This window comes from Boleophthalmus pectinirostris, unplaced genomic scaffold (assembly GCF_026225935.1).
Source record: "Boleophthalmus pectinirostris isolate CB_2022bp ecotype Guang Dong unplaced genomic scaffold, ASM2622593v1 HiC_scaffold_7, whole genome shotgun sequence".
Lineage (NCBI taxonomy): Eukaryota > Metazoa > Chordata > Actinopteri > Gobiiformes > Gobiidae > Boleophthalmus > Boleophthalmus pectinirostris.
In genome coordinates, this window is record NW_026571473.1 from 21,888,380 (window position 1) to 21,915,537 (window position 27,158).

General features: G+C 44.0%; 2 protein-coding genes across 3 annotated transcripts; one reads left to right on the forward strand and one right to left on the reverse strand.

Annotated features, from left to right (window-relative positions):
- Positions 1-1,136: 1,136 nt before the first annotated feature.
- prrc2c (proline-rich coiled-coil 2C) lies at positions 1,137-17,871 on the forward strand. Of its 2 annotated transcripts, none has more exons than XM_055164563.1 (34): positions 1,137-1,505; positions 3,346-3,515; positions 3,814-3,988; positions 4,078-4,175; positions 4,260-4,385; positions 4,456-4,733; positions 4,807-4,889; positions 4,971-5,107; positions 5,179-5,263; positions 5,332-5,515; positions 5,633-6,233; positions 6,319-6,491; positions 6,638-6,899; positions 7,000-7,210; positions 7,285-9,732; positions 9,809-9,972; positions 10,743-10,897; positions 10,971-11,361; positions 11,433-11,518; positions 11,590-11,784; positions 11,862-12,119; positions 12,219-12,311; positions 12,390-12,491; positions 12,585-12,756; positions 12,952-13,143; positions 13,274-13,395; positions 13,470-13,624; positions 13,873-14,104; positions 14,344-14,454; positions 14,530-14,724; positions 14,806-14,906; positions 15,027-15,153; positions 15,228-15,527; positions 16,097-17,871. In XM_055164563.1, exons 2-34 carry the CDS (start codon positions 3,401-3,403, stop codon positions 16,349-16,351), a joined length of 8,382 nt encoding a protein of 2,793 aa, XP_055020538.1. In that variant the 5' UTR covers positions 1,137-1,505; positions 3,346-3,400; the 3' UTR covers positions 16,352-17,871. The 2 variants fall into 2 exon arrangements, with proteins under 2 accessions (XP_055020538.1, XP_055020539.1); XM_055164564.1 differs by having other exon boundaries at positions 6,322-6,491.
- myoc (myocilin) lies at positions 17,729-26,082 on the reverse strand. The gene is made up of 5 exons (XM_020918707.2): positions 25,505-26,082; positions 21,786-21,851; positions 20,951-21,043; positions 19,868-20,079; positions 17,729-18,860 (listed from the first exon to the last, which is right to left on the reverse strand). Exons 1-5 carry the CDS (start codon positions 25,989-25,991, stop codon positions 18,279-18,281), a joined length of 1,440 nt encoding a protein of 479 aa, XP_020774366.1. The 5' UTR covers positions 25,992-26,082; the 3' UTR covers positions 17,729-18,278.
- Between the last annotated feature and the right edge of the window lie 1,076 nt (positions 26,083-27,158).

Genomic DNA, 27,158 nt, shown 5'->3' on the forward strand with positions numbered 1-27,158 from the left:
CTGGCCTGAAATAAACAGTTCTCAAAACGGTCATTTTTTTTACTGCCTCATACATCATATGAACTTGTCTTTCAAGGATTGTGGCTATTTCAATCAAAAGTAACCCGTGAAATATATTAATTTAACTGAAATCAATGTGAACACAATTTTGTATTTGAATAGGCCTATATAAGCCACTGTCTTTTAATGTTATTTAAAGTGTAAGTTTAAAAAGTACAAAACAATTAGGGCCAGGCATAGACAGTATGATGAAGAATGGACTATAGGCCTACAGTCTCAGTATGCGCAGACTGTGGCTGTAACCACTTAGGTCTATGTGTCAAGATTCATGAAATACACTGCTACACGTTGGACTTCAAGGGCCTAATACGCGTTGGAGGTGGTTGGAAGTGGAAGCCGGTGGACCCCGGAACAAGAATGGTTCACACGTCTTGTTTATCGTAAGGGTTGCCAGATTTACCGTGTACAGTGTGATAATATAGCCTTCCTGTCCTGAATGAGAATTACTGATCCCGGTTTTGTTACAGCGCCTCCCTCAGGAAGATTGTGCTGAAATCACAGTCTATTGCTAAAATGTGCTTTACGTATTTTTTATTGGTTCTAGATGAGTAATTTTTTTCATTGGAAATAAATTGTAATAATAAATTAAAAGATAGGCTTAAGGCTCATAGCCTATTTAACTGTTCTGGGTGAAGACTGCCTATAGCTACTTAGACGAATGCATTCTGGCTACAGGTCAGATCTGTGGAGAGGCAACCCCACTTACAGGTTTTCCAGATATTTTGAGCAATAAGATACAAATAACTGTAAGATAAAATGGCCTTGCCATACAATTGAGCATTTTAGGAAAAAGCTATTATATCTCTATCGAAAGCAAGTGACAGACCTCCACCAAAATACTGCACTCCACCAGAATAGTGCACCTTTAACTAAACACAGATTTTTGTTCGATTATTAGGCACCATCAGGATGTACAGTGCAACATGCTCAATAGTTATTTGGAATGTGTTAATAGTGCATTCTTCTGAAATAAACGTAAGGGGCTGCCCCACTGCTGATCCGGGGACTCCTCTTGGGCTGGATGCTGTTAGAGAAAGACTGTGGGACATATCTGGCAACACAGTCTCCATCTTTGATTGTGCGACAGGCCGCGGCGCGAGCGGGGCCTCACTGAACTGAAACGGTCTGGCACGAGATAACGGAGACACTTTGACCCACGGGAGGACCGCAGACCGGCCCCCGCACAGAGCCCACTAGGCGAAGAGGAACTGTTGGCTTCAACATTTGCACAACTTAAAACAGGACCGGTGCATGTTAATAGTAGTTTACTGTTAGCGTGTTAAGTGGCTAACTATTGCTAGCCTTACTGGGTTAGCACAGCGGGCTAGCAAGCTTTTTGTAATCCGCCGGGCAGACACAGTGGTTCTGTGCTAATCAGGCCCAAACCGGACTGAAGTGAGACCGTAGAGCCGGCACAGACACACAGAGAGCTCCGGCGGTGGCAGGTGAGTGTGCACATCCGCAAGATTAAACTTGTTCACTATTGCAGGTGTTGTGTCCCTGCAGCGTTAGCTGCTTAGCATGCTCTGACCACTGACTGGCTGAGAGTGATGTGATGGCGACTGCACAGAAACGAAACTGTGTTAGCTCAAGGGTCCAGGCTGCTGACCTTTATTCTCACATACCATGCTCTATTTCTTACACGTGCTGTTAATGGCAGGGCTGCTGAATGGCCTGTAATATATACTAGTGTTCGGGGGCTTTGTGTCCAGTCTGGGACAGTTCCGGACCTGATGGGGCCTGTAGAGCTGCCGGTATGAGCCACCCAGCCCCAGCCCACCGGGTCTGATTCATGCAGTGGGATGGCCTGCGGACTCTTAACTTTAGCTCATTTACAGCCGTCTGACAGCTTGTTCTAAGGGCCCCTCATGTGGCTGAATTTGCTGAAAATCTAAGTCTATTATATAGTTTATTGGTGGTGGCTGGGTGATATCCTGCTGTTTCAATACTAATCTGCAACCATTAACCATACTATGAAAATATTGCATGTAGTCACATTTTGTTCTCTTCATGAAACTATCTCACCTGTGCCATAACACAGATGTATCAACTAGCCTTAATCTTCATTTGTTCTATAATTTTATTCTTTGCATTATGAAACATTGTGATCTTATAAACTATTATGAATATTTTTACATCCATGATAGGTGGAAAAGAATTGCCATACATTTATATGTATGTGTATAGACTGATGATTGATGTCAGGCTGAGTGGGCTATTTCATTGACGGAGATTTAAGCCACATCTAGCACCTCTTTGACCTACTCAGAGATCAATACTTGATCAATTGTCTCAAGTCTCTGCATCTGTCTGGTTTTACAATGGTCACCACTGACCACATGTGCTACTGGAGACAGGCCTCTCTTTTCTGTGTGATGTAAAGGACATGCACTCTGTTCGGCACCTTCATTTGTGGCTTTGTTAGTTTTTGTATTATTCTGATGTCTCAATGGAATAAGGATACCTGGTTATGATACAGTTTCCTGATTCATAAAGTTGTTTAACATAATCTGTTCATTAACAGGTCCACCAACCCACAGGTTGACAGTGTAATTCCAGCTCCCATGCTGTCGTTGTGTCCTTGGGCAAGACACTGTTCTGAAAAGTTTTATGCCAGGTGTGCTAGTCAACAGTATTTGCACATATTCCATTTTTGTTTTGAATGAAAACTTTGCTGAGCTTTACCCCAGTTGCTTTTGATGTTTGATTTTGAAGTTGTCGTGACTACATAAGGGCTTAGGGCTGTGTATTGCCAAATACCTCATGGGGGTATACAGGGGCCGCAATATGATACATATCCCGAAACTCTGATTGTTAAATTTGACTAAATCAATATTTTTATTGTGTACGTAGAATTACAAAATGCATTGGAATTTTGCATCCACAGTGCCCTTAATATCAGAACACAATTGTCCTTTGAATAAGTCACCTTCTCAGCCAGCAGGTAGTTACTGATCAGTCAATTTATAATGGATGTATATTTTAAAAGTATTACAAATCACAATACGCTTTTCTGTATCACTACACATATTGCCAAGAAGTCTGTGATGATATTGCCATATTGATATTTTGAGCACAGTCCTAATAAGGGTATGATGTAAAAGCATTAGTTGCTGTTGTTTTGAACTTCCTAAAACCTGCTTTCGACTAATAAATGCTTTATCATTATTGCATTTGGATGCATGTCACTGCTGAAGATGTTTACTCCAGTATTTGATTTACAGCAATGTAACTAAACTGAATGATGAACTTTTTTCTTTTCTGTTTGTTTGCCGGGTCATAAAGGAGGCTGGTTCTGGGGGCGCGGCCAGAGGACCAGACTCAATGAGTTTCCAGCGAAATGTCAGAGAAGTCAGGGCAGAGCACCAAGGCAAAGGATGGCAAAACCAAGTATGCGACCCTTAGCCTCTTCAACACCTATAAAGGCAAATCTCTGGAAACCCAGAAAACTGCTGGTAAGTTCAAACAGTCAAGTAGAGGTGTGAAATCAATCACACATTTTGCTGTTATCTAAACAATGTGAAAAAGTAAAAATGCAGGGAGGTATATCCCACAACAATTTATACCTGCCTTTATGAGGTCAAACTCAAAGTGTTGTTCCTCAATAGAGGGAAAAAAAATACAATAAAGTAGTTATCTGAATCTAAGTAATGGTCTTTCAGTTAATTAAAATACAACAGCTCTATTTTACATAAAAAAAATGTAAAATGTTTACAGTTGCATCTGTGAAGCTTTTTTTTCTTTTGGTTTCAGTTGCTGCCAGACATGGGCTCCAGAGTTTGGGCAAAGTTGCTATCAGCCGGCGCATGCCCCCGCCAGCCAACCTGCCCAGCTTGAAGGCAGAAAACAAGGGAAACGACCCCAACGTCAACATCGTTCCCAAAGACGGCAGTGGCTGGGCATCGAGAACCGAGACGGGGGAAGAAAGGTAAAACTGTCTGTACTTGTTCATTTACACTGGGGCATTAAATTGTATAAAGAATTTTTTTTACTTTATTGTTTTAATTTTTTCCATAGACAACAGGAAACTCCTCCACCTCAGATCAAGCCAGTGACGCAAGAGGTTTCAACTGGAGGGAGTCGGTCTTGGGCTAACAGCAAGCAGAGTCTAGACGGTACATTAACTGTCATAGCTCCATGCTGCACTTATATAACATTGATGCAAACTGTAGTGTTAAATGTAGTATACTCTAATGCAGGAGTTCCACGTGTGAGCAGCCATTTTCACCAGGAGTTTCCGAGCTTACAGGCTGCTGGAGAAGCTGAGAAAGGAGATGGTTCAGAGGAAGAGCCCTATGGACCTGGACCCAGTCTCAGACCTCAAAGTATGGACTGTTTTTCATTTGGAAGGGAGAAGTAGTCAAATTCAGAATTAACAGAGTTCTGTTTTTGTAGATGTTGGTAGTTGGCGTGAGGGTGGAGGGAGAAATCTGAACACTGCCCCCAGCCCCTCTGAGATGGACAGCAGGCCTCCAGAGGAGGGCAGTTCGGGCCAAGGTTCTTCAACACCTCCTGTGGAAGCTGATGAGCCCACTCGAAATGTGTCATCAGACAAAAGGGACCGAGGACCACCCCCAGGCCCTCCTCAGCCTAAACTCAACGGGGGACAGCCTCCTCCCTCTGGGATGCCAACGCACTTTGACCCTGCTTTTAGAAGCATGATGCCACCTTATGTAAGTCCTTAGACTAGAGCACTGTTTCACTGTTCACATTTTACTGTTATTAAATTTGGGCTCTTTGTGTCAGATGTTCCAGGCCTATCCTACTCAGATGCCTTTTGGAGCTACACAAGGAAATTTCAGATTCACTGCACCTCAAGATGGCTCAAAGTAAATTACAATAGCAACGCTTGTGTGTGTGACGTTTGTGTGTTAATTTTTTTCTCACAATCTTAATTAATCAATTTTCAGGGGATCACGTTCGGGACGAGCTCAGCCACCTCCTCCTCAGTCCTGGCTTCAAGACCCAGACCGACCTTCTATTATCAGTGCAACTGAACTGAAAGAGCTGGACAACTTGGACACGGATGCAGATGAAGGCTGGGCAGGTCGCTATCCAGAGATGTGATTTTTGTTTGAACTCCAAGTCAGTATCTTATTTTACTTTTTTGGTTTATAGGTGCTCAAATGGAAGTAGATTACACAGAGAAGCTAAACTTTAGTGACGATGATGAAAACCAGTCTAAGGACAAAGGCGAAAACTGGTCTGTTGTATTACATGTTCGTCTGCTCTGAAATATCAGAATGTAGATTGACGCATGTGATTCTTTAGGGAATGGATGGGGAAGGTGGAGCGTCTAAGGTCACGGGCCCCAGACTCACAGGAGGGCTGGAAGGACATCTCTGATGGACGTGGTGGCAGTAAAGGCTCCTGTGCTGATGGTGGGGAACCCAGCGCCCCCTCTCCTTCCAGTGTGGCTTCATTCAATAAATCAGGAATTCCACAGGAATATCAGGTAAGACAAATGACCTCTTATTTTATATTTTAAAAGTAAGAAGTGTCCTGATGATCCTCAACAGCTTGAATAAAAAGTGATTATGGAATGTGACTTGGTGATTCTCATTTCCTCCAGGGGAGTGGTCGTGCAGTCGGCGGAGCACCTTTGCGTACAAACAAAGCAGGAACTACAACAGCTACTGTTGCTGATGAAGACTCTGAGGCCTGGCGTCAGAAACGAAAAAAGCCTGAGGTTTCTGAAGCTGTGGAGCGAGCACGACGCAGGAGAGAGGAGGAGGAGAGACGCATGGAAGAGCAGCGGCTTGCTGCGTGTGCTGAAAAACTGAAGCGCCTCAAGAAGCAGCGTCAGTCTGATGGCAAGGCTGCACCATGCTCTAGTGATGACACTGGAGTCTCATTTGAGGACAGTTCAACATCAGCTGTATCTAATGCTACTCCTGTGATCCCAAGTTCACAATCACAGACCCCAGTGCAGCCTTGTGCACCTGAGAGAGTGGAGCGTGAGAGGACTGAACCGGAGCTCAGGGTAGACCCAAATGCAGAGGAGGATCACTTAGTCCGGCAGGCCGCCTCTCCAGTCCAAAGACCTGCAGCTGTGGAACCCCAGGATGAGGATGAGAACATCCAGACTGAAGTTGGGCCAATTGTGGATGAGATGTCAGCAGACAGAACAGCAGGGCCTATCCAAGACTATTTCAGTATCGAGGACAGCAGAGGTGAACAGCCCAGAATTCTCATTTAATGTGGCATTAACATGTTCACTTTTTATTTAACTTGGTGTTCTTCTTTTACATCTGACAGCAGATGAGTCTCCTCTGTCTCTTCCTCACATGGACACTCCTTGTGCAGATGAAGTCTCAGTGGCACCCCCACAGCTGGAGGGAGAAGCTGCAACTGCAATGAGGCCGTCGCTAACATCAGGCTACTCCAAACAATTTCAGAAGTCCTTACCACCACGCTTCCTTAGACAACAGGTAAAGATGATCTGAAGATGTTGAATTGCAGTTTTACACAGTATCAAAGTTTGCTTTCTAAAGACAATATGATTTTTATTAAATGCAGACTATACATTAAATCTTATCATTAAATAATATACAATGCCATATAAATGTCCTGTTAGGAGCAGATGAAGCAGCAGCAATGGCAGCAGCAACAGCAGAGTGGGGGATCAGTGTCTCCCTCTAGTGGGACAGTCCCCTCGCAGCAGCAGCAACAGCAACAGCAACAGCAGCACCGCTCAATGTACCAGCCCATGGGTCCTCACCATCAGCACCTGGCGTCTATGGGCTTTGACCCTCGTTGGTTAATGATGCAGTCTTATATGGACCCTCGGTTGATGTCGGGACGGCCTCCAATGGACATGCCAACCAACCTTCACCCAGGTACTAAGATGGTGTTATGTACCTTATATGTTGTTTTATGATGTTGTGATCATGGGAAAGCTTTTATTAAAAAAAAAAAAAATGTTTACTGACTTTATAGGGAGGATGGCCCCAAAACAGATTGTCCGTAGAGATCCTGGGGACAACTCTAGCTCAAGCTCAGATTCATTTGACCATTTGTCCCGACCAATGCGTGAACATGGTTTGCCTTCAGACTCTAGAATGGTGTGGGGGTCTGACCCTTACCCCCAACCAGAGCCTCTGCCTTCTTTAACGCCTCCAAAGGGACGTGATGACACCAAGGACCCACGGTAAGATCACATACTATTATGATTTTCATACAAATGTGAACAGTGTTGATTTGAGACGTTTTCTTTCTCTCTAGAATGGACTCCGGTGTGGATTTAGATCGGGGTCTGCAGAGCATGTACCCGCAGGACCATAGTGCTTTGGATTCTCGTAAAAGTAACTTCTTCCGGGACCCTACAGAGGCCTTGTCTGCATTCAACCAGGGTCCTGATGACGGCCCTGGACCTTTAGATGGGATCCCTGTGGGATCAGGCTTTAACCATGAGGAGTCAGGGTTGCCCACTGGAGAGGAGGTGGAGGCTTTAGGTCAGGCTATGCTGCAGAGAAGCATCTCTCAAGGCTCTAGTCACTCACTGAAGGTAGAAGAGCCCCGATTTGAAGGGTTACCTCTGGGAGCTAAATCATTGGAGCTGCAGGACTCTGGAGAGAGAGTGGAGGAAAAACCTCTAAATGACCTTTACCCACAGGCAGGGGTGACCAGCAGCCGGTCCACACCTCCTGTGGATGGACTGCACAAACCTGACAAACTCCCTTTGCCAGCCCCGAGCAAACAGAAGACTGAGCTCCGCTGGGGAGGGCGCTCTGGTCCAGGCCGCAGGGATGGACCAAGCACTGAGAGGCCTCTCCGCAGATCTGGACCTATAAAGAAACCTGTACTGAGAGATATGAAAGAGGAGAGGGAGCAGAGGGAGGAGAGAGAAAAGCGGCATGAGAGGGGAGATCGAGGAGACAGAGGGGACCGTTCCAAAAAAGAGCTTTCAGCCAAAGCCCCCTCTGTAGCTGCTGCAGTGTCTGAAGGAGGCAGAGCTCAAAGTGAGGTAAAGAGAGAAGTAGCCGAGGCAGAAGAGCCCAATTCTATACTTCAGAGGAGCAGAGAGTCCCAGCCTTCCCCAGGTGTCCCAACCTCCTCTTCTCAGGAAGACAAGGTTGACAAACCAACTAGCCATGATAAACATCCTGAACCAAAACTACCCTCCAGAAAAGAGTCCAATCTTCCCCCTCGTTCCTACCGCAGAGAAGAGCGAGAGCGGGATCGAGACAGAGAGAGAGATCGTGAAAGAGACAAAGAAATGGACAGAGACCGCGAGTTTCCATCTGACTTTAAAGGGCGTGGTCGGGGCGAGTATTACTCCAGAGGCAGGAGCTACCGGGGCACGTACAGCGGCCGAGGCAGAGGCAGCCGCGGTCGGAGCCGCCCTGAATATCCTTACAGAGAGCCAAGAGCCCGCTCTGACCTGCCCTCTGCTGGAGGTGCTGCTGCTTTTCGTAACAGAGAGGAGAGTGAAACACGCAGTGAAAGCTCAGATCTGGAAGTTATGCCCAAACGCAGACGACGCAGAGGTTCTGACACAGATTCTGAAAGTGAAGGAGGACGAGAGTCTGCCAGTGACACAGGACCCTCTGACAGGGAGCCCAGCACTAAACCCAGCCGCCCGCTCAGGCGAGACCTCCCCGGAGACCACCGAACAGGTGCCCACAAACCTGGCTTTGGCCCCCCGCACATGGGAGACAGAGGACCTAGAGGGGAGGACGATAGCAGGCCTAAGCCAGGGTTTCTTCCGAAAGGAGAGCCATCTCGTCGCGGAAGAGGGGGACTGTACAGCCGAAGGGGTGGGACCAGAGAGCGTGGAGGTCCTCGTTCAGCCCCTCTTCGGAGACCCCCGCGAGAGTCATCCTCTCAGTGGCCCTCTAAACCAATGGAGACCTTTAGGCCTGAAGATGCTGAGACCACATCCAGATATGACCATCCTGCAGGAGACAGGCGCCCCCCAAAGTCCGAGGGGAAGAAGTTTGTGGATGGAGTTCCTCAGAGCAGCAGAGAGAGGCCCCGCAGATCCAGGCCAGCCCGACCCCCGAGGCAGGACAAACCGCCTCGCTTCCGGCGGTTAAAGGAGCGTGAGGCTGGAGGTTTGGGGAGTGGCGACACACTCTCAGGTCCTCCAGTACCTTTGCCCCCAGGGCCTGCTCCGGGGAGTACTCTGAGCAGTGCCCCTGCATCCCTCTCCCCAACACTGTCCCGTGCTCCTGGAACTCCAGTCACTGTTCCTGCAGATGTATCATCTGCTGCCCTAGTGCCAGATCTACCCTCTTCTATAGAGGCCTCTTTACCTGATATTAGCAGCTCTACTGTCACAGCTATTGGCACCAAGTCCCCCGACTTATCCAACCAAAATTCTTCAGACCAGGCCAATGAGGAGTGGGAAACTGCCTCAGAGAGCAGTGACTTTAATGAAAGGAGAGAGCGAGAGGAGCGTAAAGGCAATATGGAGGCTACTAATGAAGCCACAGCTGCCTCTGCCCCGGTGAATGCACCTCCTCAGGGCTCTGTGACTCCCAGTAAAAACTCTTACGATGGAGGACTCACTCCCAAACGGGACATGGCTCCTGCTGCTAAACGGAGCTTCTCCAGTCAAAGACCAACTGAACGACCAAGTCGTCGGGGAAACGCAGGAGCCAAACCAGGACGCAGTTACCCAGGGGCCAAAGGAGAGAGGAGGGGAGGGGCCAAAGCTGGGAGAAAAGGGTACATTAAACAGCTGTACAATTTTTTCAATGAAGTCTATATACATGAGATTATAATGATTGTTTTTGAATTACAGTCCACCTGCTCAGCAGAACCTTGACGGGGGTGCACCTACTGCTGGAGGGCAGACACAAAGGCCCACTAAAGAACAGTCAGCTCGTCGCAAAGAGGAGGCTAAACAGGCGGCTAAGAAGCCCAAAGAGAATGCACTTTCTCAGTTTGATCTGAACAATTATGCTAGTAAGTACATGTGAAACATACTCATGCCCGATTTTATCCAAAAACATTGAAAAAGACATTATTTTAATCTGGTACTTGGTAATACACTATCATTTTACATTTTGTTTATTGTATAAAGCAATAATTATCTAAAACTACTGACGAATAGGAATGGGACCATTGACCTTTGTTAAAAACTGCAGAACTGAGAGGACCACCTTTTAATATGACCATAACAAGCAGAAGATTTGTATTTATTCATTTTATTTTCGAAAAGTGGTTATGCAGCATTTTTAACCCTACACCCAATGTAATTATTCCCCTAAGCAGTTCTCCCAAGCCCCGATTTTTAAACCTACTCCAAAGCCCCAACATATTCTGAGCTCTCCAGCCTTAATGCAGAACAATACAGTGCATGATTCAATCAAAATAAAGCTTTTGAGTAAAATCATGAGAGAGAAAGGGGTGATTTAGATTTTGCTATTACTTATTGCTTACTTTTCATTTACAACCTTTTAAGCTATTATGATTTTTCCTTATGAAAGTTGTATTATGATTTTTCAAACATGAGAAATCCTTTATTTTCCTGCTATTCGGGCTTGAGAATTATTTAAAACATTCAGACTCTGGATTATACACAAAATTGCAACAATTTTTCATAAATGAAAACACTGTTAAGTAGTTTTAAATAAATTACAATAACCATATAAAAGGAACTATGTGTGATAGTTTATCAATAAATACCAGATTATCTTAAAATGCAGAGCCTTAAAGAGCATATGCTTTTTCAGGTGTAGTGATCATTGATGATCACCCAGAGGTCACCACCACAGATGACCCACAGTCCAGCACAAACGATGATGGTTTTACGGAGGTCGTCTCTCGCAAACAACAGAAAAGACTTCAAGATGAAGAAAAGCGGAAGAAGGAAGAACAGACCACTCAGGTGAGAAAATCTATAACTTTGGTCTTGGCCATAGTGTTTGATGGTTATGCTTTAAAAAAAACTGTGGTTTCAGAACTGGGGTAAAAAAGGCTCAGGGGAGAAGAACAGAGGAAGTGGAGGAAAGCTGCCACCCAGATTTGCCAAAAAGCAATCAACCCAACAGCAGCAGCAGCAACCACCACCACAAGTTTCACAGCCTTCTGCACCCCCGACAACACAGGCCTCTTCACAGCCACCAGTCACTGCCCCCCAGCACCCCCCACTTTTGCCCTCATCCCAGCCAGCTGCCTCACCTCAGACTCTGGAAGCTGCTGTGCCCTCCATACCTTCTATTCCCCCAAATAATGTGGACTTCAGCTCCAAAAGCCTGCCCACTGCCCCGGCACAGACGCACAGTGCTCTAGGGACTGAACTCTGGGAGAACAAGGTAGCTGGTTCTACAGTCCTCTCTGACGTCAAGAAGCGTAAGTATGCTTTTTAAATTTATTGTTTAATTTAAATTAAAATAATGTTCTAAAGTGAAGTTGTGTTTCAGTTGGTCCCATTAGTCCTCCCCAGCCACCATCTGTGAGTGCTTGGAACAAACCTCTTACCTCCTTCACAGGCACAGTAGCATCAGAGGTAGGGGTCTTTTCCTCTTATTGGCTTATTGGTCTAAGATGCACAAATTGAATATTTTTTTTTGTTTTTAGGGCGTGAAGTCAGGTGCAGATGCCAGTGTTGAATTGGGAATAGACGGTATTCAGTTTGGAGCACCTTCGTCTGCAGGCAGCACAGACAGTGATGGCGTCCCCGTCTTGCTAGAGTCTGCATCTGACAATAAACTACCTGCTCCCAAAGAACAAAGACAGAAACAACCTCGCGCTGGTCCAATCAAGACACAGAAGGTACAGCCGCTGGAAATGCACCATGATTATATCACCTATGTTCAACCCTTCAATATAAAATGCTGCCTTCTTTGTAGCTTCCTGAAATGGAGCCTGTCGAAACCAAGGAGTACAAACCAGGCCCCATTGGTAAGGAGCGCTCCCTGAAGAACAGAAAAGCCAAAGATGCTCGTGGAGCAGAAGGCGATGTGATGGAGGGGGTTGTACCAGGGCCTGGAGTGAACAGAGCCACAGACCCCAGCCCCCCCACCAGCGACTCCACTGTCCCAGAGCTCGGTGGAGACATTGAGGGTATGATCACTGTGCCCTCTGCAGAATACACCAGCAATTCAAAGGTACGTAGTTGATCTGCTCACAATCAACTAGTACTTTATCCGTGCAGTAGTAATGTGTAATATAGTAATATTTATCTGCACTAAACTTGTGTCTTATAGGAGTCTGTAACAGATTATACAACCCCATCCTCCTCTTTGGCAGACAGTGTTCCCACAGGAGGAAATAAAATGGAAGAGAGTTTGGTTGCTAATGTATGTAATTGCAATATGTTTAATAATGTCATGTTTGCTCAGCCACCAACGCTGTTCTTATTTAATTCATTGTCTTAGGTTGCATTGCCCCACTCTTTACCTCTTCCTCGACGAGAGACTCTGCAACAGAGCTCAAGCCTCAGCACAGTTTCCCCTGCTACTGTTGATCTAACATTAAAGGTACATGGATATACAGCTATATTTTATTATTATTGGGCCATTTACTAAAATGTTTTACCTGCTCTTTTTAATCTGTATCATTTTTTTTCTCAGATGGAGTCTGCTCGTAAGGCCTGGGAAAACTCACCCAGTCTGGAGAAGAACTCTCCGGTCACTTCCTCGTCCTCTCCAATTACATCCTGTGCATCCTCGTACTCCTCTTTCTCTTCAGCCTCAATGCCTCAGATCCCTGTGGCTTCTGTTACACCAAGCACATCATTGTCAGGTAACTTCTTCAGTCTGTCAGTCAAACACCAGTCAGGGCATTTTCAGTTTTTTTTCATCCCATTGAGCAATGCAATGCATTAAATAACTACAGTAAATAATAATAATAAACATAAGAATTCACATGGACAATAGACTCAGTGTAGTGCTATAAATCTGTATAAAGAAACACTGTGCTATGTTATGGTTCTCCCAGGCTCTAGTACCTACACCACCTCTTCTCTGAGCACTAAGACCACCACAGCATCTGACCCGCCCAACATCTGTAAAGTCAAGCCTCAGCAGCTGCAGTCATCGAGCAGTAGCTTTTCTCAACTTGGCTGTGTCCCACCGCTTCTGCCTCAACAACAGCAGACCCCACAGGTGTACGTCTCCCAGTCTGCAGCTGGTAAGCACATGTCAGCATGCACAGTAACCAAGGGATTGTGGATAAAAATATTTTTGGATACAAGGCAGATATTCCCTTTGTCATATGCACAGTGATATACAGTATAATACAAAGGTATGTATATTGGCAGGTTCTGCAGCTCAGATTCCAGCCTTTTACATGGACACAAGCCACCTGTTCAGCACACCTCACCCTCGACTGGCCCCTCCGTCTCTGGCGCAGCAGCAAGGATTTCAGCCTGGCCTCTCACAGGTGAGTTTTCAGTTACACTTACGGTCTTACATAGTTTCTCTTCAAATTTAAAAACCTGTCTATTTCCTCTGTAGCCAACAGCAGTGCAGCAGATCCCCATCCCTATTTACGCCCCATTGCAGGGCCAGCCTCAGCACCAACACACCCACCAGGCACAGCTCGGACTGAACACGGGGCCCCCGGTTTCTCAGCCACAGGACCTGTTCAGCTCCTCCCTGCAGCCTTACAGGTAATTCATTGGCTATTCTTGGGGCACATGGAAATATACACTGACGTTTTCAGACAATACTGTTATCAGGTGGTAGCCTTGCTGTTGTGGCCAATAACCAGTTTACCCATACAGACGTACGCCACTATCACCAATATCTCCACTGAGAAACTCCCATCTCCATGTAGTCACTATGGGAATTCACCGTACTGTAGCCTAACAAGCAACTGAGGTCATAAAATTGCAAAGCTGTTTGTTTTTTTCCTTAGATCCCAGCAGGCATTCATGCAGAGCAGTCTTTCCCAGCCCTCCATGATGCTGTCAGGGCCTTCGCTACACAGTTACCCTGGAGTTCAGGCTCCAGACCTGGGCAAACCTCAGTCCAGTTTGGCCTATCAGCAGCCTTCGTCCACACAGCACATTCCCATCTTGTTCGAGCCTCAGCTTAACCAGCCTTCAGGCATGGGAGGCTCCCAGCTCATTGACACACACTTACTACAGGTGAGCAGTTGGTGTGAACAGTGGTTCTCAGCTGGTCAATTGCAACCCAAAAGTGTGTCACTGACACAGTGTATTATGAGTAATTATATAATGTGATTGATTTTTATTTGAATCCAGACTTACCATAATTACTTGAAGGCAGTTTCCAATGCCATACCAGTTCAGAACCATTGGTTTACGAGGTCAAATGCGCTTGATGCAGGATAGGATTAGCTCTTAATACAATTAATTTTGTTTAGGCTCGACAGGGGTTGAATCAGCATTCAAACATGTATTCGGGGCAAGTGCAGCAGCATGGCCAAAGCAGCTATTACAGTAACACTCAGTCACCCAGTTCAGCCATGCAACAGGTACGTATATTGTTATTCTTCAACTCTAAACAGCATTGCACATGGCTCATTTAAGTTTCACTCACTGGCCTCCAGGTTACTGTCCCTCTGCCTGGCTCTCAGTTGTCCTTACCGAACTTTGGCTCTGGTGGTGGTCAGCCTCTGTTGGCTCTGCCTCCCACTCCTCCACAGGCACAGCCTCCAAACATGAACAGGCAACCCACAGTGTCCCAACAGTACAGGAACCTCATGGGCCCCAATCACAGCATGATGCAGCCTCCGACAAGCAAGGTACTAGCACACTGCTCACATGCTACTTTTGCGTTAGCCCTGTGTCTACTGTCATAATAATGTTCAATGTTTCTGATGTAGATGGACATGGATCTGAAGCTGTTTAGCTCTGGGATGGATGTGAAACCTGGGACTCCTCCTGTTAGTGCCAGAAGTACGACTCCCACCTCCAGCCCATACAGGTAGAAATGACACAAACCAACAACAAAACTATGTGCTTCAACTGTACCTATCAGTATTTATGCAGCATAATGCATTTTATGTGTAGCGCTCTTGACAGGCATGATGTTCTTATGTTGCAGGGCCAGCTCGACGTCTCCTAGTAGCCAGTCCAGTAAGATGAACAGTATGCTTTATCAGAAGCAATTCCAGCCGAGCTCCGCTGGAATGAGAATGACACAGCACTTCCCCGGACAGTTCAATCCACAGGTAACAGACATGAGCCTCACAAATAAGAAAAGTACTTGTATTATGTTGTTTTCACATGGTTTGTCCCATTTCAGATTATGTCACAGCCGAATATTGTATCTCCTCTTGTTCGCCCCCCTCACGCCAACTCGTTTACGGGTGGAGTCCAGCGCTCTCCCATGGGCCCTCCTATGGGCTCCCCAAATGTTGGCGGAGGTCTGATGCCTCACCCTCGTGCCCAGCACCCGCAGCACCCGCAGCATTCGCAGCACCCACAGCACCCACAGCACCCACAGCACAGCCAGCACCCACAGCACCCGCCCAGAGGCCCACCTGGTCCCCCTCTGGCACCCAGAGGCACCCAGGCTGCGCTGAAGGCTGAACAGGACCTAAAGGTGAGCTGCTTATGCATGTAATTATAACTTTAATGACATATGTTACTTTCATTGTATTAAATTATCATATACAATTTTTATGACTGCAATACATATAGGTTCTTTTGCTATGGGTTTCACTTCATTAAAGGGGCACCATGTAACTTTTCTGATCAAGGTTATGCCACCTACTTGCTTCCTTGGAGATGCCTTTGCTTTGGCTGGAATGTTGTGGCTTGCGTATCTATTTTTATGGAGACAAGCAGTTGATGCCACCAAGCAGAGTAAAATATCTGGTGAAGAAGCATGCCTGGTCTCAGAATATTTTTCAGTGGCAAAAGAAAAAAGATCATTAACTGAAGATGCTGATGCTGATGATGAGGAGTGAAACATCTTCACTTTAAAAAAAAAAAAAAAAAAAAAAAAAAAACTTTTGTCCTTTGACAGTTCAATTGATTTTTTTCTTACACTATAGACCCCACCTGGACGACTGAGGACTTACAGACTTGTGTTTTAGTGACTTTATAGCTAGATAACTTTGTCATGTTGTCAAAACCTTTTAAACTTATCCTGTCCATGACCCGTTTCAGGCAAAGCAGAGGGCTGAGGTGCTGCAGTCCACTCATAAGTTCTTCTCAGAGCAGCAGCAGCAGCAGCTCAAAGCTCCTCCAGTGAACAAACCACCTCGTCTGGACCAGGGGGTAAAGCCCACGGTCGACATCCCTGCACCCAACCATCAGGTGAACGAGCGTCCTGAACCAGACAAGCCCCCAATCTCCACCACCAAACCCATACGGACTGGCCCCATCAAACCACAGGCCATCAAACCAGAGGAGGGCAAGTAGAGCTCTATCCAGCCTCTGGAGAAGACTACATGAACGGAGAGGAGAGAGGAAGAGTCAGTCGCCACGATCAGTCCAGGAGAGAGATGCAGAGCTGGGTGGACTTGTGGTTGAGAGAAAGCATCCATCTGCACATTAATAATCCTCTTCCTCCTCTTTCTTTCCCCTAAATCTACCGATGTTGGAGGGACATTGACTTGGACTTCCATCATGTTTAGACTAAAACAGCTGTTCCAGTTGTTTTTACGCAGTCTACTGTGAGAGTAGATAAGGAGAGTGTTAAACGGAGAATTTGAGATTTGCTGCTGAGTTTGACATTTTATAGCTCTCAATTTCTGTTCTTTATATTTCCCTCGCAATAGGATCACACATATTTTAGAAGATACCTTTTTTGTTAACAAAAGAATGAGTATGTTTTGTTTTTTGTAACTGAACAATGTTTGAAAAAACATCATTTGGAGATGGCCCAGTTTACTAGAAGCATATCTCATGTAACGGTTTCATTTGTCATTCTGTGGATGGAGACATCAAATCAGAATTAGTTGTTTTTGTTTTACCACAATGGAAATGTGAAATGATAGTTGATTGGATGTGATCAGTCTGCCTGTGAGCGTTTGCCTTCTCTTGTCCTTGCCTGATAATGTTGGGAGTGTGTTTTGGGATGAACAGGAAAGCGCGTAGCCCTCTCTCCTGAATATTTAGCCAAAGGTTAAAGGAGCGCAGAGATGGCGCCACAGCCTTTTTGCTGATTGCTGTTGCTTTGAAAGATTTGAATTTAAGCATTTTCAGAGATGATCACTAAATTTTGAGGGCTACGGTCCCCCACTTGTCACTGCTTTCACCCATTTTTGCTGCCACAGACACACATGTAACTGTACAGCACCAGAACTGCTGCTACCGACTGATTTCAGTGCCCTTAGCTAAAGTTAGGGCTATTTAGAGGACTAAAAACTGTCAGATGATTGTTTTAAAATGGTAAATAAAGTGCGTTCCTCAGTCCTTCTTTTGGAGGCGAGTAAAAATCTGAAAGAATAAGGACAAAAGATGAAATATGAAGCCTCCATTTTTGAAGTGTTTAAGCTAAAGGACACTTGCGTTTTGTTGTTTTGCTGATGAGAGCAATCAGTGCTGTTTTGTCTCTGCCTCACCTCCGCTGGCTGTCCTGAACACAAAGCTCTGTCAGGGCCGTGGTCCTTCAGAGTTGTACAGGCGTATGTATACCCTGAGGCCTCTGTCCCAGGAACGAGGAGGGAGGGAGGGAAGGGGAGACTTTTTCTTTGTTGTACAGGGGTTTCATCGCTGTATTAAAATATGTACGGTCTTATTTACATTCTCTTGGTTTGGTTACAGAAACTAATAAAAAAAATATATACGACGGAGACAATTTTGTGGTTTTATTTGAAGTCATACAGCAATGCTACAAGTGAACACTAGGTGGTACTAAACACTACAAATAAAACATAGCCCTGTTTAAAATACCTTATGGTTGACAGAAATGAGTATCAAAGATTTTACATCAACAAGGGCTACAATTAACATGCAATATCAATATGCAGTTTGAACATGTTCAACAAAAGCATGTAGTGTAATATAGCCTACATTGTAGCAGAAATGCATTTTATCATAATGGGAAAACATTAAATTAAATATCCGAGCATGTAGCTTATCAAAGGAACCAAAAATGACAGAAATACAGGCAGTATAAAAATAATACTCTACAAACACCTGTGTGGGCCATGCCACACAAAAAACATTCAAAAAAGGGGAAAAAACTTTGAACGAATTTTGAATTTACGATGTCACCTGACCTGGCAGCAACAATCTTATTTACAGCCACTGCGTTTACCCACAATTATCCAAGAGTCTTTGAAGCTGGAGTAAATGCGTAAAATAGCGCCACCGCTCCATCAGTCTTTTTTCTCCGCGCGCCTCACTTGGCCTGCGGGCGCCCCAGCCTCAGGTCGTAGGACACTATGTGGAAATTGTCCCAAGCAAAAAGTTTCTTCTGGACCGGGTTATAGTCGATCATGCTGTTGTAGCGGTACTTATTCTTGAACGGGACACCCAGCGCTCTGCCCTGGCTGGTCGCGGTGTCATACACGTAATTGACGGTCGTGTCCGGGGACGTGTAGCTGGCCACCGTGTACAACTTACCGCAAATTATGAACGCATTCGCGACCGAGTTTTTCCTGATATTGGTCTCCCAGGTTTTCCTCACCTCCAGACTGTTGGGGTCGAGCTGCGCAATCACAATAGCCCCCTTGGCCTTGGTGGTGGAGTAGATTGCCCACAGACCCTGCTCGTCCACGGCCAAATCGATGTCCGTGTAGCCGCCCCAGGAGTAGGGGAACTGGCCGTGGAAGCCGGCGTGGGACAGTTCACGACGGGCCGCGATGCTCTCTGATGACAGGTCGTAGCGGATCAAGGTCCTGCTTCTGCGCCTCTGGTAATAAAGTGAGCCGCGGTACATGGTGGCACCTGTCCCCTCCACTGGGTCAGGCAGCAGCAGCACCTAAACAACCACATGGATCAGTAATCTGCTTATTTGGTATTTATGTATGTTTATATGCACCTCAGGAAACCTATAATCTCCTGTTTTTGTTTGTTTGTTTTCTGAAGAATTTTTAGGAATTCATAGTTTGCTATAGTTGTGTCCTTGTCTCATGATGAACACGTTGGTGAGTGTGACTTGTTTCTTGAGTGTACTGCAAGAAAACAATATCTAACTAAATTAAAATTACTTAAATAAAGAACATTTTACTTTATTTGAGGTGATTCAACTTGACGAGTGAAATTCTACCAATTGAATAAGTGTGTTTTTCTTAAAACCCTCACGCTGTCCTCGGGGTCACATAGACCCGAAGAAAAATCTTTTTTCCTTCCCGTTCTCTTGGGGCGGGTCAATCAGACCCAAAAATGTATTTTTACATAAATTCTCGCCAGGCGAGACAACACATTGTCTGATTGACCCGCCCCAAGAGAGCGGGAAGGAGAATTTTTTTTTCTTCGGGTCAAGGAGAGTGTGAGGGTTAATTCAAGCAACGTTTGATTGTGTTTCTTATTTTAAGTGCAAAAAGTTGTTGTTTTTCATATTTTAAGTGTAGCAGCAAGATGTATTTTCATATTTTAAGTACAAAAAGTTTTGTTCCATTGGCAAATCATTTTACTTGTCAAGTAAAATTGACTCAAAACTTTCTTAATTCAAGTCATCTTAACTTGGCTAGATTTTAGTTTCTGCAGTGTGTCCAGTAAAGAGCTGCATGAGCCAAATTCATATACACTATAGGAGGATTGAGTTGGGGGGAAAAAAGATGTTGGAAGTCACTGGGTATAGAGTTCCAGATGAAGACCAAAGGGATTTAGGCCTATGAATGTTGTGAAGCTGTAGCTAAGAGTTGGTTGAGAAAAGGTGATGCAGAGGACTAAAATAGATGGATGTAGGTAAAGCCATTGTTGGCACAAGGGAAGGAAAAAAAAAAGCATAAGTTATAGTCTTGGCAGTCTATGAATGAAACTTACTTTTGAGGGGAATCCTTTAGAGAGCTGGTCCATGTCATCATATCCAAAGAGCTGTCTGATCTCAGAGCCCACCGTGTCGATCCTCCAGACCATGTTGGGGCCATAGGGGGAAACTGCCTCTGGGTCCTGCATCCACACTCCATATTTACCCATGATGTTGTCTGTCTTTCTATGAGTGACAGGCTCAGCCACTGACACAAGTTCACCACAACCTGCACAAGAGAACAGAGGAAGAAGTTTGTGTATAACAATGGGATTATAATGATGAATGGGGAGGTGTTGAATAACTAGTTTTCTCATACATTGTCTCATTTAAGATTTGACTTTGTTGAATAGCCTATACTGAATAAAGCCCCACAAAGGTTATTAAATTAAATATGTCAGTCAATCAAAGTCATTACACATTTTATGTATATGAATACTTGTATGAAAATACCTGTAAATGTATCAAACACAGAGGCCTATCAGGGAGTTACATGGTCCAATCAGAGCTCTGTATTCTAAATAGCCCTACTTTCACTGATTTTCTACTTTTTGTCACTCATATTTGAAACTGATTTACAGTGATATTTGTGTCCAACTGAAGAAGCTGATGACAACCTGATCACGTTATTCTGCCCGACAGCTCTGTTAGCATCAGGTCAATATTTTCAAAGCCTGAGCAAGCCTCTGCAGTCCCAAGCCCAAGCTGTTTTAACTTGATACTTGATAAGACAAGCTTTATATTTATCACTTCCTAAAATACATCCTCTCTGGATGTTTAGGATGTGGCACTAGATTTAGTACCTCAATAAAAGGAGAGGAAATATATTGATGTTGCATCATAACATTAAATAACCCTGGGTATAAAATGCATTGGTGTAGACTATGTTTTAAGTGGTTAGCTTTACAGTGACGGTTGTATGTTGCTTACAGTTTTACATTGACACCTGTAATTGATGCTCTCTCTCATGTTTAGGTAAGGTATCTTCACCCAGAATAGAGCTGGCTGTCACTTAGATTTAAAAGTTTGTGTCGCTGTTTTGAATGGTGTATCTATTGCTACTAATGAGAAATGTACATATATTAAAAAAATCTACTGACCAGTGCCATCCTCAGTGCCACCCGGAGCAGGGACCTCAGTCACTTCAGCCTTAAGCTCTTGAAAACCGGGAGATCCATATTGCCATGCAGAATCTAGTAAAACATGTCAGAAATTCAAATTAAAGTAAAATAGTAAGAGTTTTTGACCTTAATGTCATAATTAACACCTCTAAGGAACTTTGTTGCCACTTAAATAATCACAGGTCAAGTGCACATTTTTACAATATACTTTGTGTGTGATGCATTTGGCCTATATACAACTAACATGTTTGTTTGGCAGATGTCAGAAAACCTCTTTAGTGTGAGCTTGGGACCATGTTTTTTGCTTTTGGCCTTTTGGCTTTTTTTTTTTATATGTTAAAGGTGCACTGTGTAACTTTTTGGTTCGGGGTCCATCACCTGCTTGTTTCTATGGATATATCATTGCTCTGCCTCTAATGTTCCAGAGTATGACATTAAACAGCTCTACCCTACATTTATCCAATTATAGGTGGTTTTATAGCTCAAAAATGCCTAGAAAAACAAGCATTCTGACTGTGAGCTTGGTCGCCTCTCCACTGACCTGACCTGTAACTTTGTCTGGTTTGGTCTTCATGAAGACAGAAAGGCTTCATACTATACTGTAAAACATTCCAGACAAAGCAATAACATCTCCATGGAGAAAAGCATTTGACTGACCCTACAGCAGAACAGTTATACAATGCACCTTTAAATAAATAAAATTACCTATGAATGTGAGACTGAATGTTCCTGTCACTAAGATGTACCACTCCTAAAATAATTGTGGTGTAGGGCTATTTTGAATAACTTTTTGTCATTTATGTGGTTGCCTCACCTCTCAAACTGCTGATGTCTCCCCGTGTGTTGGGCCGGGTCATCAGGTGGGACATGGGGCCAAACCCTAGTAACAGTAACAATGAAACACACCTTGAGAGGCATATTCAGTGCAGTTTAATATAAGATTATTTTAGATAAGTGCAAAGGGTTGAAAAACAATGAGAAATAAATAATATCACAAAATGTAAAAATATTTCTATAGATAATTTATCTGGTGTACAGTGGATTTCAGGGGTTGACATTGTAAGAGTCCAGGCTCGTGTTAATGGCAGTGGCACTTGTCAGAGGGGAATGTGGCTGAAATAAACATACTCCCTTGAATAAATTCCCAGCTGCCCCGGAGTCAGACAGGCGCTGGATTGGGCGAGGAGTAGCGCACACGACTCACTTGACACCCGTCCTGGTTCTTTACAACTTCAACCGGGGTCTTTTCCCCCTGAAGTCACACACTAACCCCAACATAAATCTTTCATAACTCTCCCTGTACTTTGTCCCCAAAACTGTCCACACATTCTCATTTGAATTTTTCACCAAAATACTTAATTTTTCATCAAACAGAAGTGATGAAGAGTTGCATTTTATCACACATAACAACACAACTATACTTAACATAAAAAAAAAATGATACTGGTTCAAATCAATTTACATTAGGTTGTTTCTCAAACTGTGGTACTTGGATCGCACTTCAGTTTGCAGTTCGCCTAATGTTGAGTTCATTTTATCAATCCCCCCCCTCTTTTGAATACTTGTTTATAAGTAATAATCTTGTTTAGAGCCAGTGGAAATTATTTTGTCCACTTATAGACTTGGTTTAGCATTAGATTAGACCTGGGATAGTCTTGTTACTTGATTTAGATGTTGGTACACAGAAAGCCAACTCTATCTCTGTACTTGATGTGAAAAGCCACGGGGTTAAAGTATAGTTACCCAAGAGTATAAAAGTATTTTAAAAAGTGTAAAAGAGCTTGCAGGTAGTTACAGATATTAGTGCTTCTGTTACTACGACTACTGCTAATGACTTTGGTATATACATTTTGCCATTTTAGAAAGAAACACATTTTCATATATTGCTTTTACAAATACTATTAGCCGTCATCTGCTGCCACAATATAGTTTCTATTTCCTTTTCAGTGTGGCCATAAACTACACAAATCACCATGTTTCTGAAACATGGAATAGACTCCTGTATAATAGATACATTGTGCTTCTTGTTGCCTCATGTGGAGCTTGCACAGAGGCGTAATGACGTCTAATGATGGAGAACACAAAATGCTTGCAGCTGGAAGTTTGTTAACAAAGAAGAAAAAGAAAAGGAGTCGGAAATAGGGTTGAAATGGTAAATAGTTCCTCCTTTGTGTCCTGGCTTGTAACACTGTAAACCACTTCGGGGTTTTAAAAGTGTGTTCATTCAACCAACGCTGTTTTACAACCTTTTTAATGTCTTCACCTTAACTCGGCTTGTTCCCATGAGATGCACCCATTCATCATTATTGCAGGTAAACAACAGGCACATTCTTGTAGTGCACGTTGGCCAAACATGTGGAGTTCTGGCTTTCTGTTGGGAACACCAGTGAGCAGTAGCTGACAAGACACCCCACAATTTCCCCCAAACAACAGCAGGATAATTAGGCTGAGTTACATCTTATTTAAGCTCCACCACTTCCACAGGTTCGGGCCAAACTGCTGCCATGTATTTGTTTTATAGGCAGGCCCCACATGTATTTCACTGTGCTTTTTTATTGCTGCTACAGTTTTGAAAATGGCAGAAGCATCCGCAAAAATGTTTTTCTAATATAAGAATAACATTAAAATATTGGATAAGTGCCCTATGTCCGCTCCTGTTGGTGTGATTTACAATACAGCTGCCAAGTTTTTCAAGATACAGTGTAGGATTTATGCTATGCCCAGTAAAAAAAAAGAGGAAGACATTTGTTTAAAAAAAGAAAAAATTCCTACTTAAATTCAAATATTGTTACAATCAGCATAATGTTTTGCTGTTACGTTTACATTAAATAAATTCTCTTCAGTAAAGATATGGCTCCTCACATCTTTTGTTGTTTGTTTGTTGGTTGTTACGCCCCTAAAGTGAGTGATAATCCCTATCCCTCTTGTTTTATTGCAGTTGCCTTTAGTACATTTTTAGCCTTGCTCCATCCCTGCTTCAGTACATCAGGCTCTTTTGGGGGCCTATTTTTATCTTTATTTATCTGTTTGTGGTTGTATACAGTAGGCTACAGTGGAAATTTCCCCCAAATCAGTGTTCAAACATAAATTAAAATACAATATCCCAGAAGAATATGCAAAACATTACAAGCCAGGATTAGCTGTAGTGACTGCAGGAGGGAAAAATACTACAGGAAAGAAGTGCAATCGAGATGGATGATTTATGAGTCGCCAGTCTAATTCAGAAGATGTTTGACCACTGCAAACAGAGTACCAGAATTCATCTTACGGAGCCATAACTTCTCACGCTCTGCCTGGCCTTGTAACCTCTGGAGAGATCGTGTTCTCGGGATCTTCAGCCCTCCACCCCTACCCTGCCTCTGACCAACGCGGCTGACCCACTCTGTGCCTCTGTGGCTGGGCTTGGCATGATCAAAAACCCCCCTGGTGCACGGAACCTCCATTTCTAGAGCACTCACATTTCAGACCCTCCTTGGAGTATTCGCGCCCTCCTCGCCACGCAAAGGGAACCACCACTCCACATAAAACCAGGGTTCAGCACATAAATACTGAAGCTGAACCTCTCTGGACTAAATGCAGGCAGGAAGAGAGCTGTGTAACTTGAAGCGTGTGTCTCTGCAGACTTATGGGGCCATCAAAACAGACTCTTAGCCACACACAAATAGGGTTAAGCTCAACACATATACACTGTAATCCCTCTGAAATTGCATGAGGGGGAATACAGTGCATGCGGACCTGACTTGATGGACTATGGCACAGGAGAGTAATGTATACGGTGCATGGTATTTCGTATATGGCACGTCTGTGTCATCACTTCTATGCTCCTATTAACCCTTTAATCTCTCATTCAGGAAAAGCAGCAACAACCTGTCTGCAAGTGTCTACAGTGACAAACAACTTACCAAAAACAGGACAGTGCAGTAAAATGTATAAAACTATATCTAAAAATATGATCATATTTGTTTTATTTTTGTGTCATACTGTACAATGTTTCTCACAGATTTTTACTGAGACTATGGTGGCACATTTGATCCATATTTTATTCATTTTATTTAATACATTTTTTTTTTTTTTTTTTTTTTTTGCCTCTACTGATAAAAAACAAAAACACTGCTCATAGAATAGTTATTTTCTATTACTACCTATCATTTGTATCACTATTTTGGTTCATTTTGCAACTAAGATCCAAAAATTTGACTGTACCATAGCCTCCTCAATTAATGGGAAATGCTAATATACAGTTTCAGTTTGTGTAAATAATAGATAACATGTATTACATTTTATTTGTATGTGTTTGCACCATATAATTTGACATAAGTGGGCGTGAGGAGGGCGTGTATTTTCAATCAACATTTCCCATCCGAGTCTCCACCTTTTCCACCTTTAAATAGAAATAAACCATGCCAAGGTCTCATATGCCTCTAAAACAGGCTACATGCTGACAGGCGCCTAAATGTTATTCTCTGTAAATGTCATTAAGATTTGTTGTGCGATAGCTGTCCATGTGTGTGTGGGTGTTAGTGTATCTCTTACCTCCTGCGGGTCTCCTGAGGGTGCTATCCTGGAGCGGAGGGCTGGGTGGCACCACAGGGGGCTGGGCAGGACATGGTTTGTTCCTCAGCCTCTCTGTCTCCCGTCTCATCTCCTCCAGTCTGCGCTGAAGTCCCTCCAGCTCTCTCTCCAAGCGCTCTTTTTCAGCTTGGAGTAGGTTCCTCTCACCTACTGCCCTGTTGAGAGACTCTTGAAGGTCATTCTGGGGTCTGGATTGGGACACTTGTGGGGTCTTTATCTCACCCCCGCTCAAACGGGCTACCAGGACTTCCAACAGGCTGAGTCTTGCCTTCAATCCCTCCACCTCTGGACCTGCGTTCTGTGGGCAGGTGGTCTCTGCTGGACTTGGAACGGTGAAGGTGTATTGGCATCTTCCATTTCGGTCATTCCCTCTCCACATAGCAGCTCTGTCCTGTGCCTCACCTTGCATCAAGAGCCCACAAACGCACAACACAACAGGAAGAAACATCTTGCAAAGCCAAAATAAAATTCTACAAAATTCTGTCTATTTTTTTTAGGTTCAGGGTTGTTCTTCAGGTCTGTAACTCTGAGCACTCCCAACCAGCTCACAGATATTTATACAATCTGGAGGGGGCTGAGGTGAATGGGAGGGAGAGAGTGGGCGGGGAGGGTCACACGGTGAAAAAAGTGATGAGACTGAGGTTGTTGCATGTTTGAGGACAAAAACATCCCAGGTCCCTTTGGGTTTGAGTGGCTCTGTTTTTCTGCAGAGCTAAAAACAACTGCTTCTTGTCATGCTTTAGACATCACTGCTACATTTCTCTTTCTGGGGTCAGGTCATCTGCCTCCTTTAACATGAAATGACTTGTTTAGCATCAGGTTTCCTATGGATAATTAACCTGTTAAACACATTACAAACTCATTGTGACGGACCCAAGCCTGTGTCAGAATGTCTTATGTTAAAGAAAACCATTCATGTCAATTGTCATTTATGTCTGTGTCCTTTTCACTGAATTATCCTTACCCACACTATTGTATATTTATTGCTATTCTACTAGGTTAGTTTAAAAGAAAAGAAACAAAGTTATTCTACGTCTTAAATATATGCATACACACATAGCAGCTGGACATAATATGGAAACATATAAGTGCTCTATTTTCTCCATTTATTCATTCACAGGACCAGCACAAGCATGACTCTTTGCATCTTGATGCAGCATCTTTGCTCCATGCTTTTCATTATCAACCTGTCAAAATCCTCTGGTATTGCTTCCTTTGGTTTAACTATCCAAGCAGTGACGAGCCAAGCGAGCTCGAGCTGGATATGATTACCTCTTGAAAACCAGTGTCCGCTTTCATATTGGTAGGGGGCCAGAACATGACGCAAGTACATGATAAAGAGGGTCTTTATGAGGGCATGAGGTCACCAAAGGCGAAATGACTGGATACTTGACGCTGACCCCAACATAGACCCCATCACTAGTTCGAAACTTTGAACCAGAACATGTTGAAAATGTAAACACGTCCACTTCACTTCTAAATTTACCATATATATGTTTTACCTTTGCATAAGCAATGGTAATAACTTAATTACATTATGTACATTTTCTGGTGGAGGGGGTCCTCCACCTGCTTGCCTCTATGCCATGTGAAAATACAGTTATATTGCATTTCA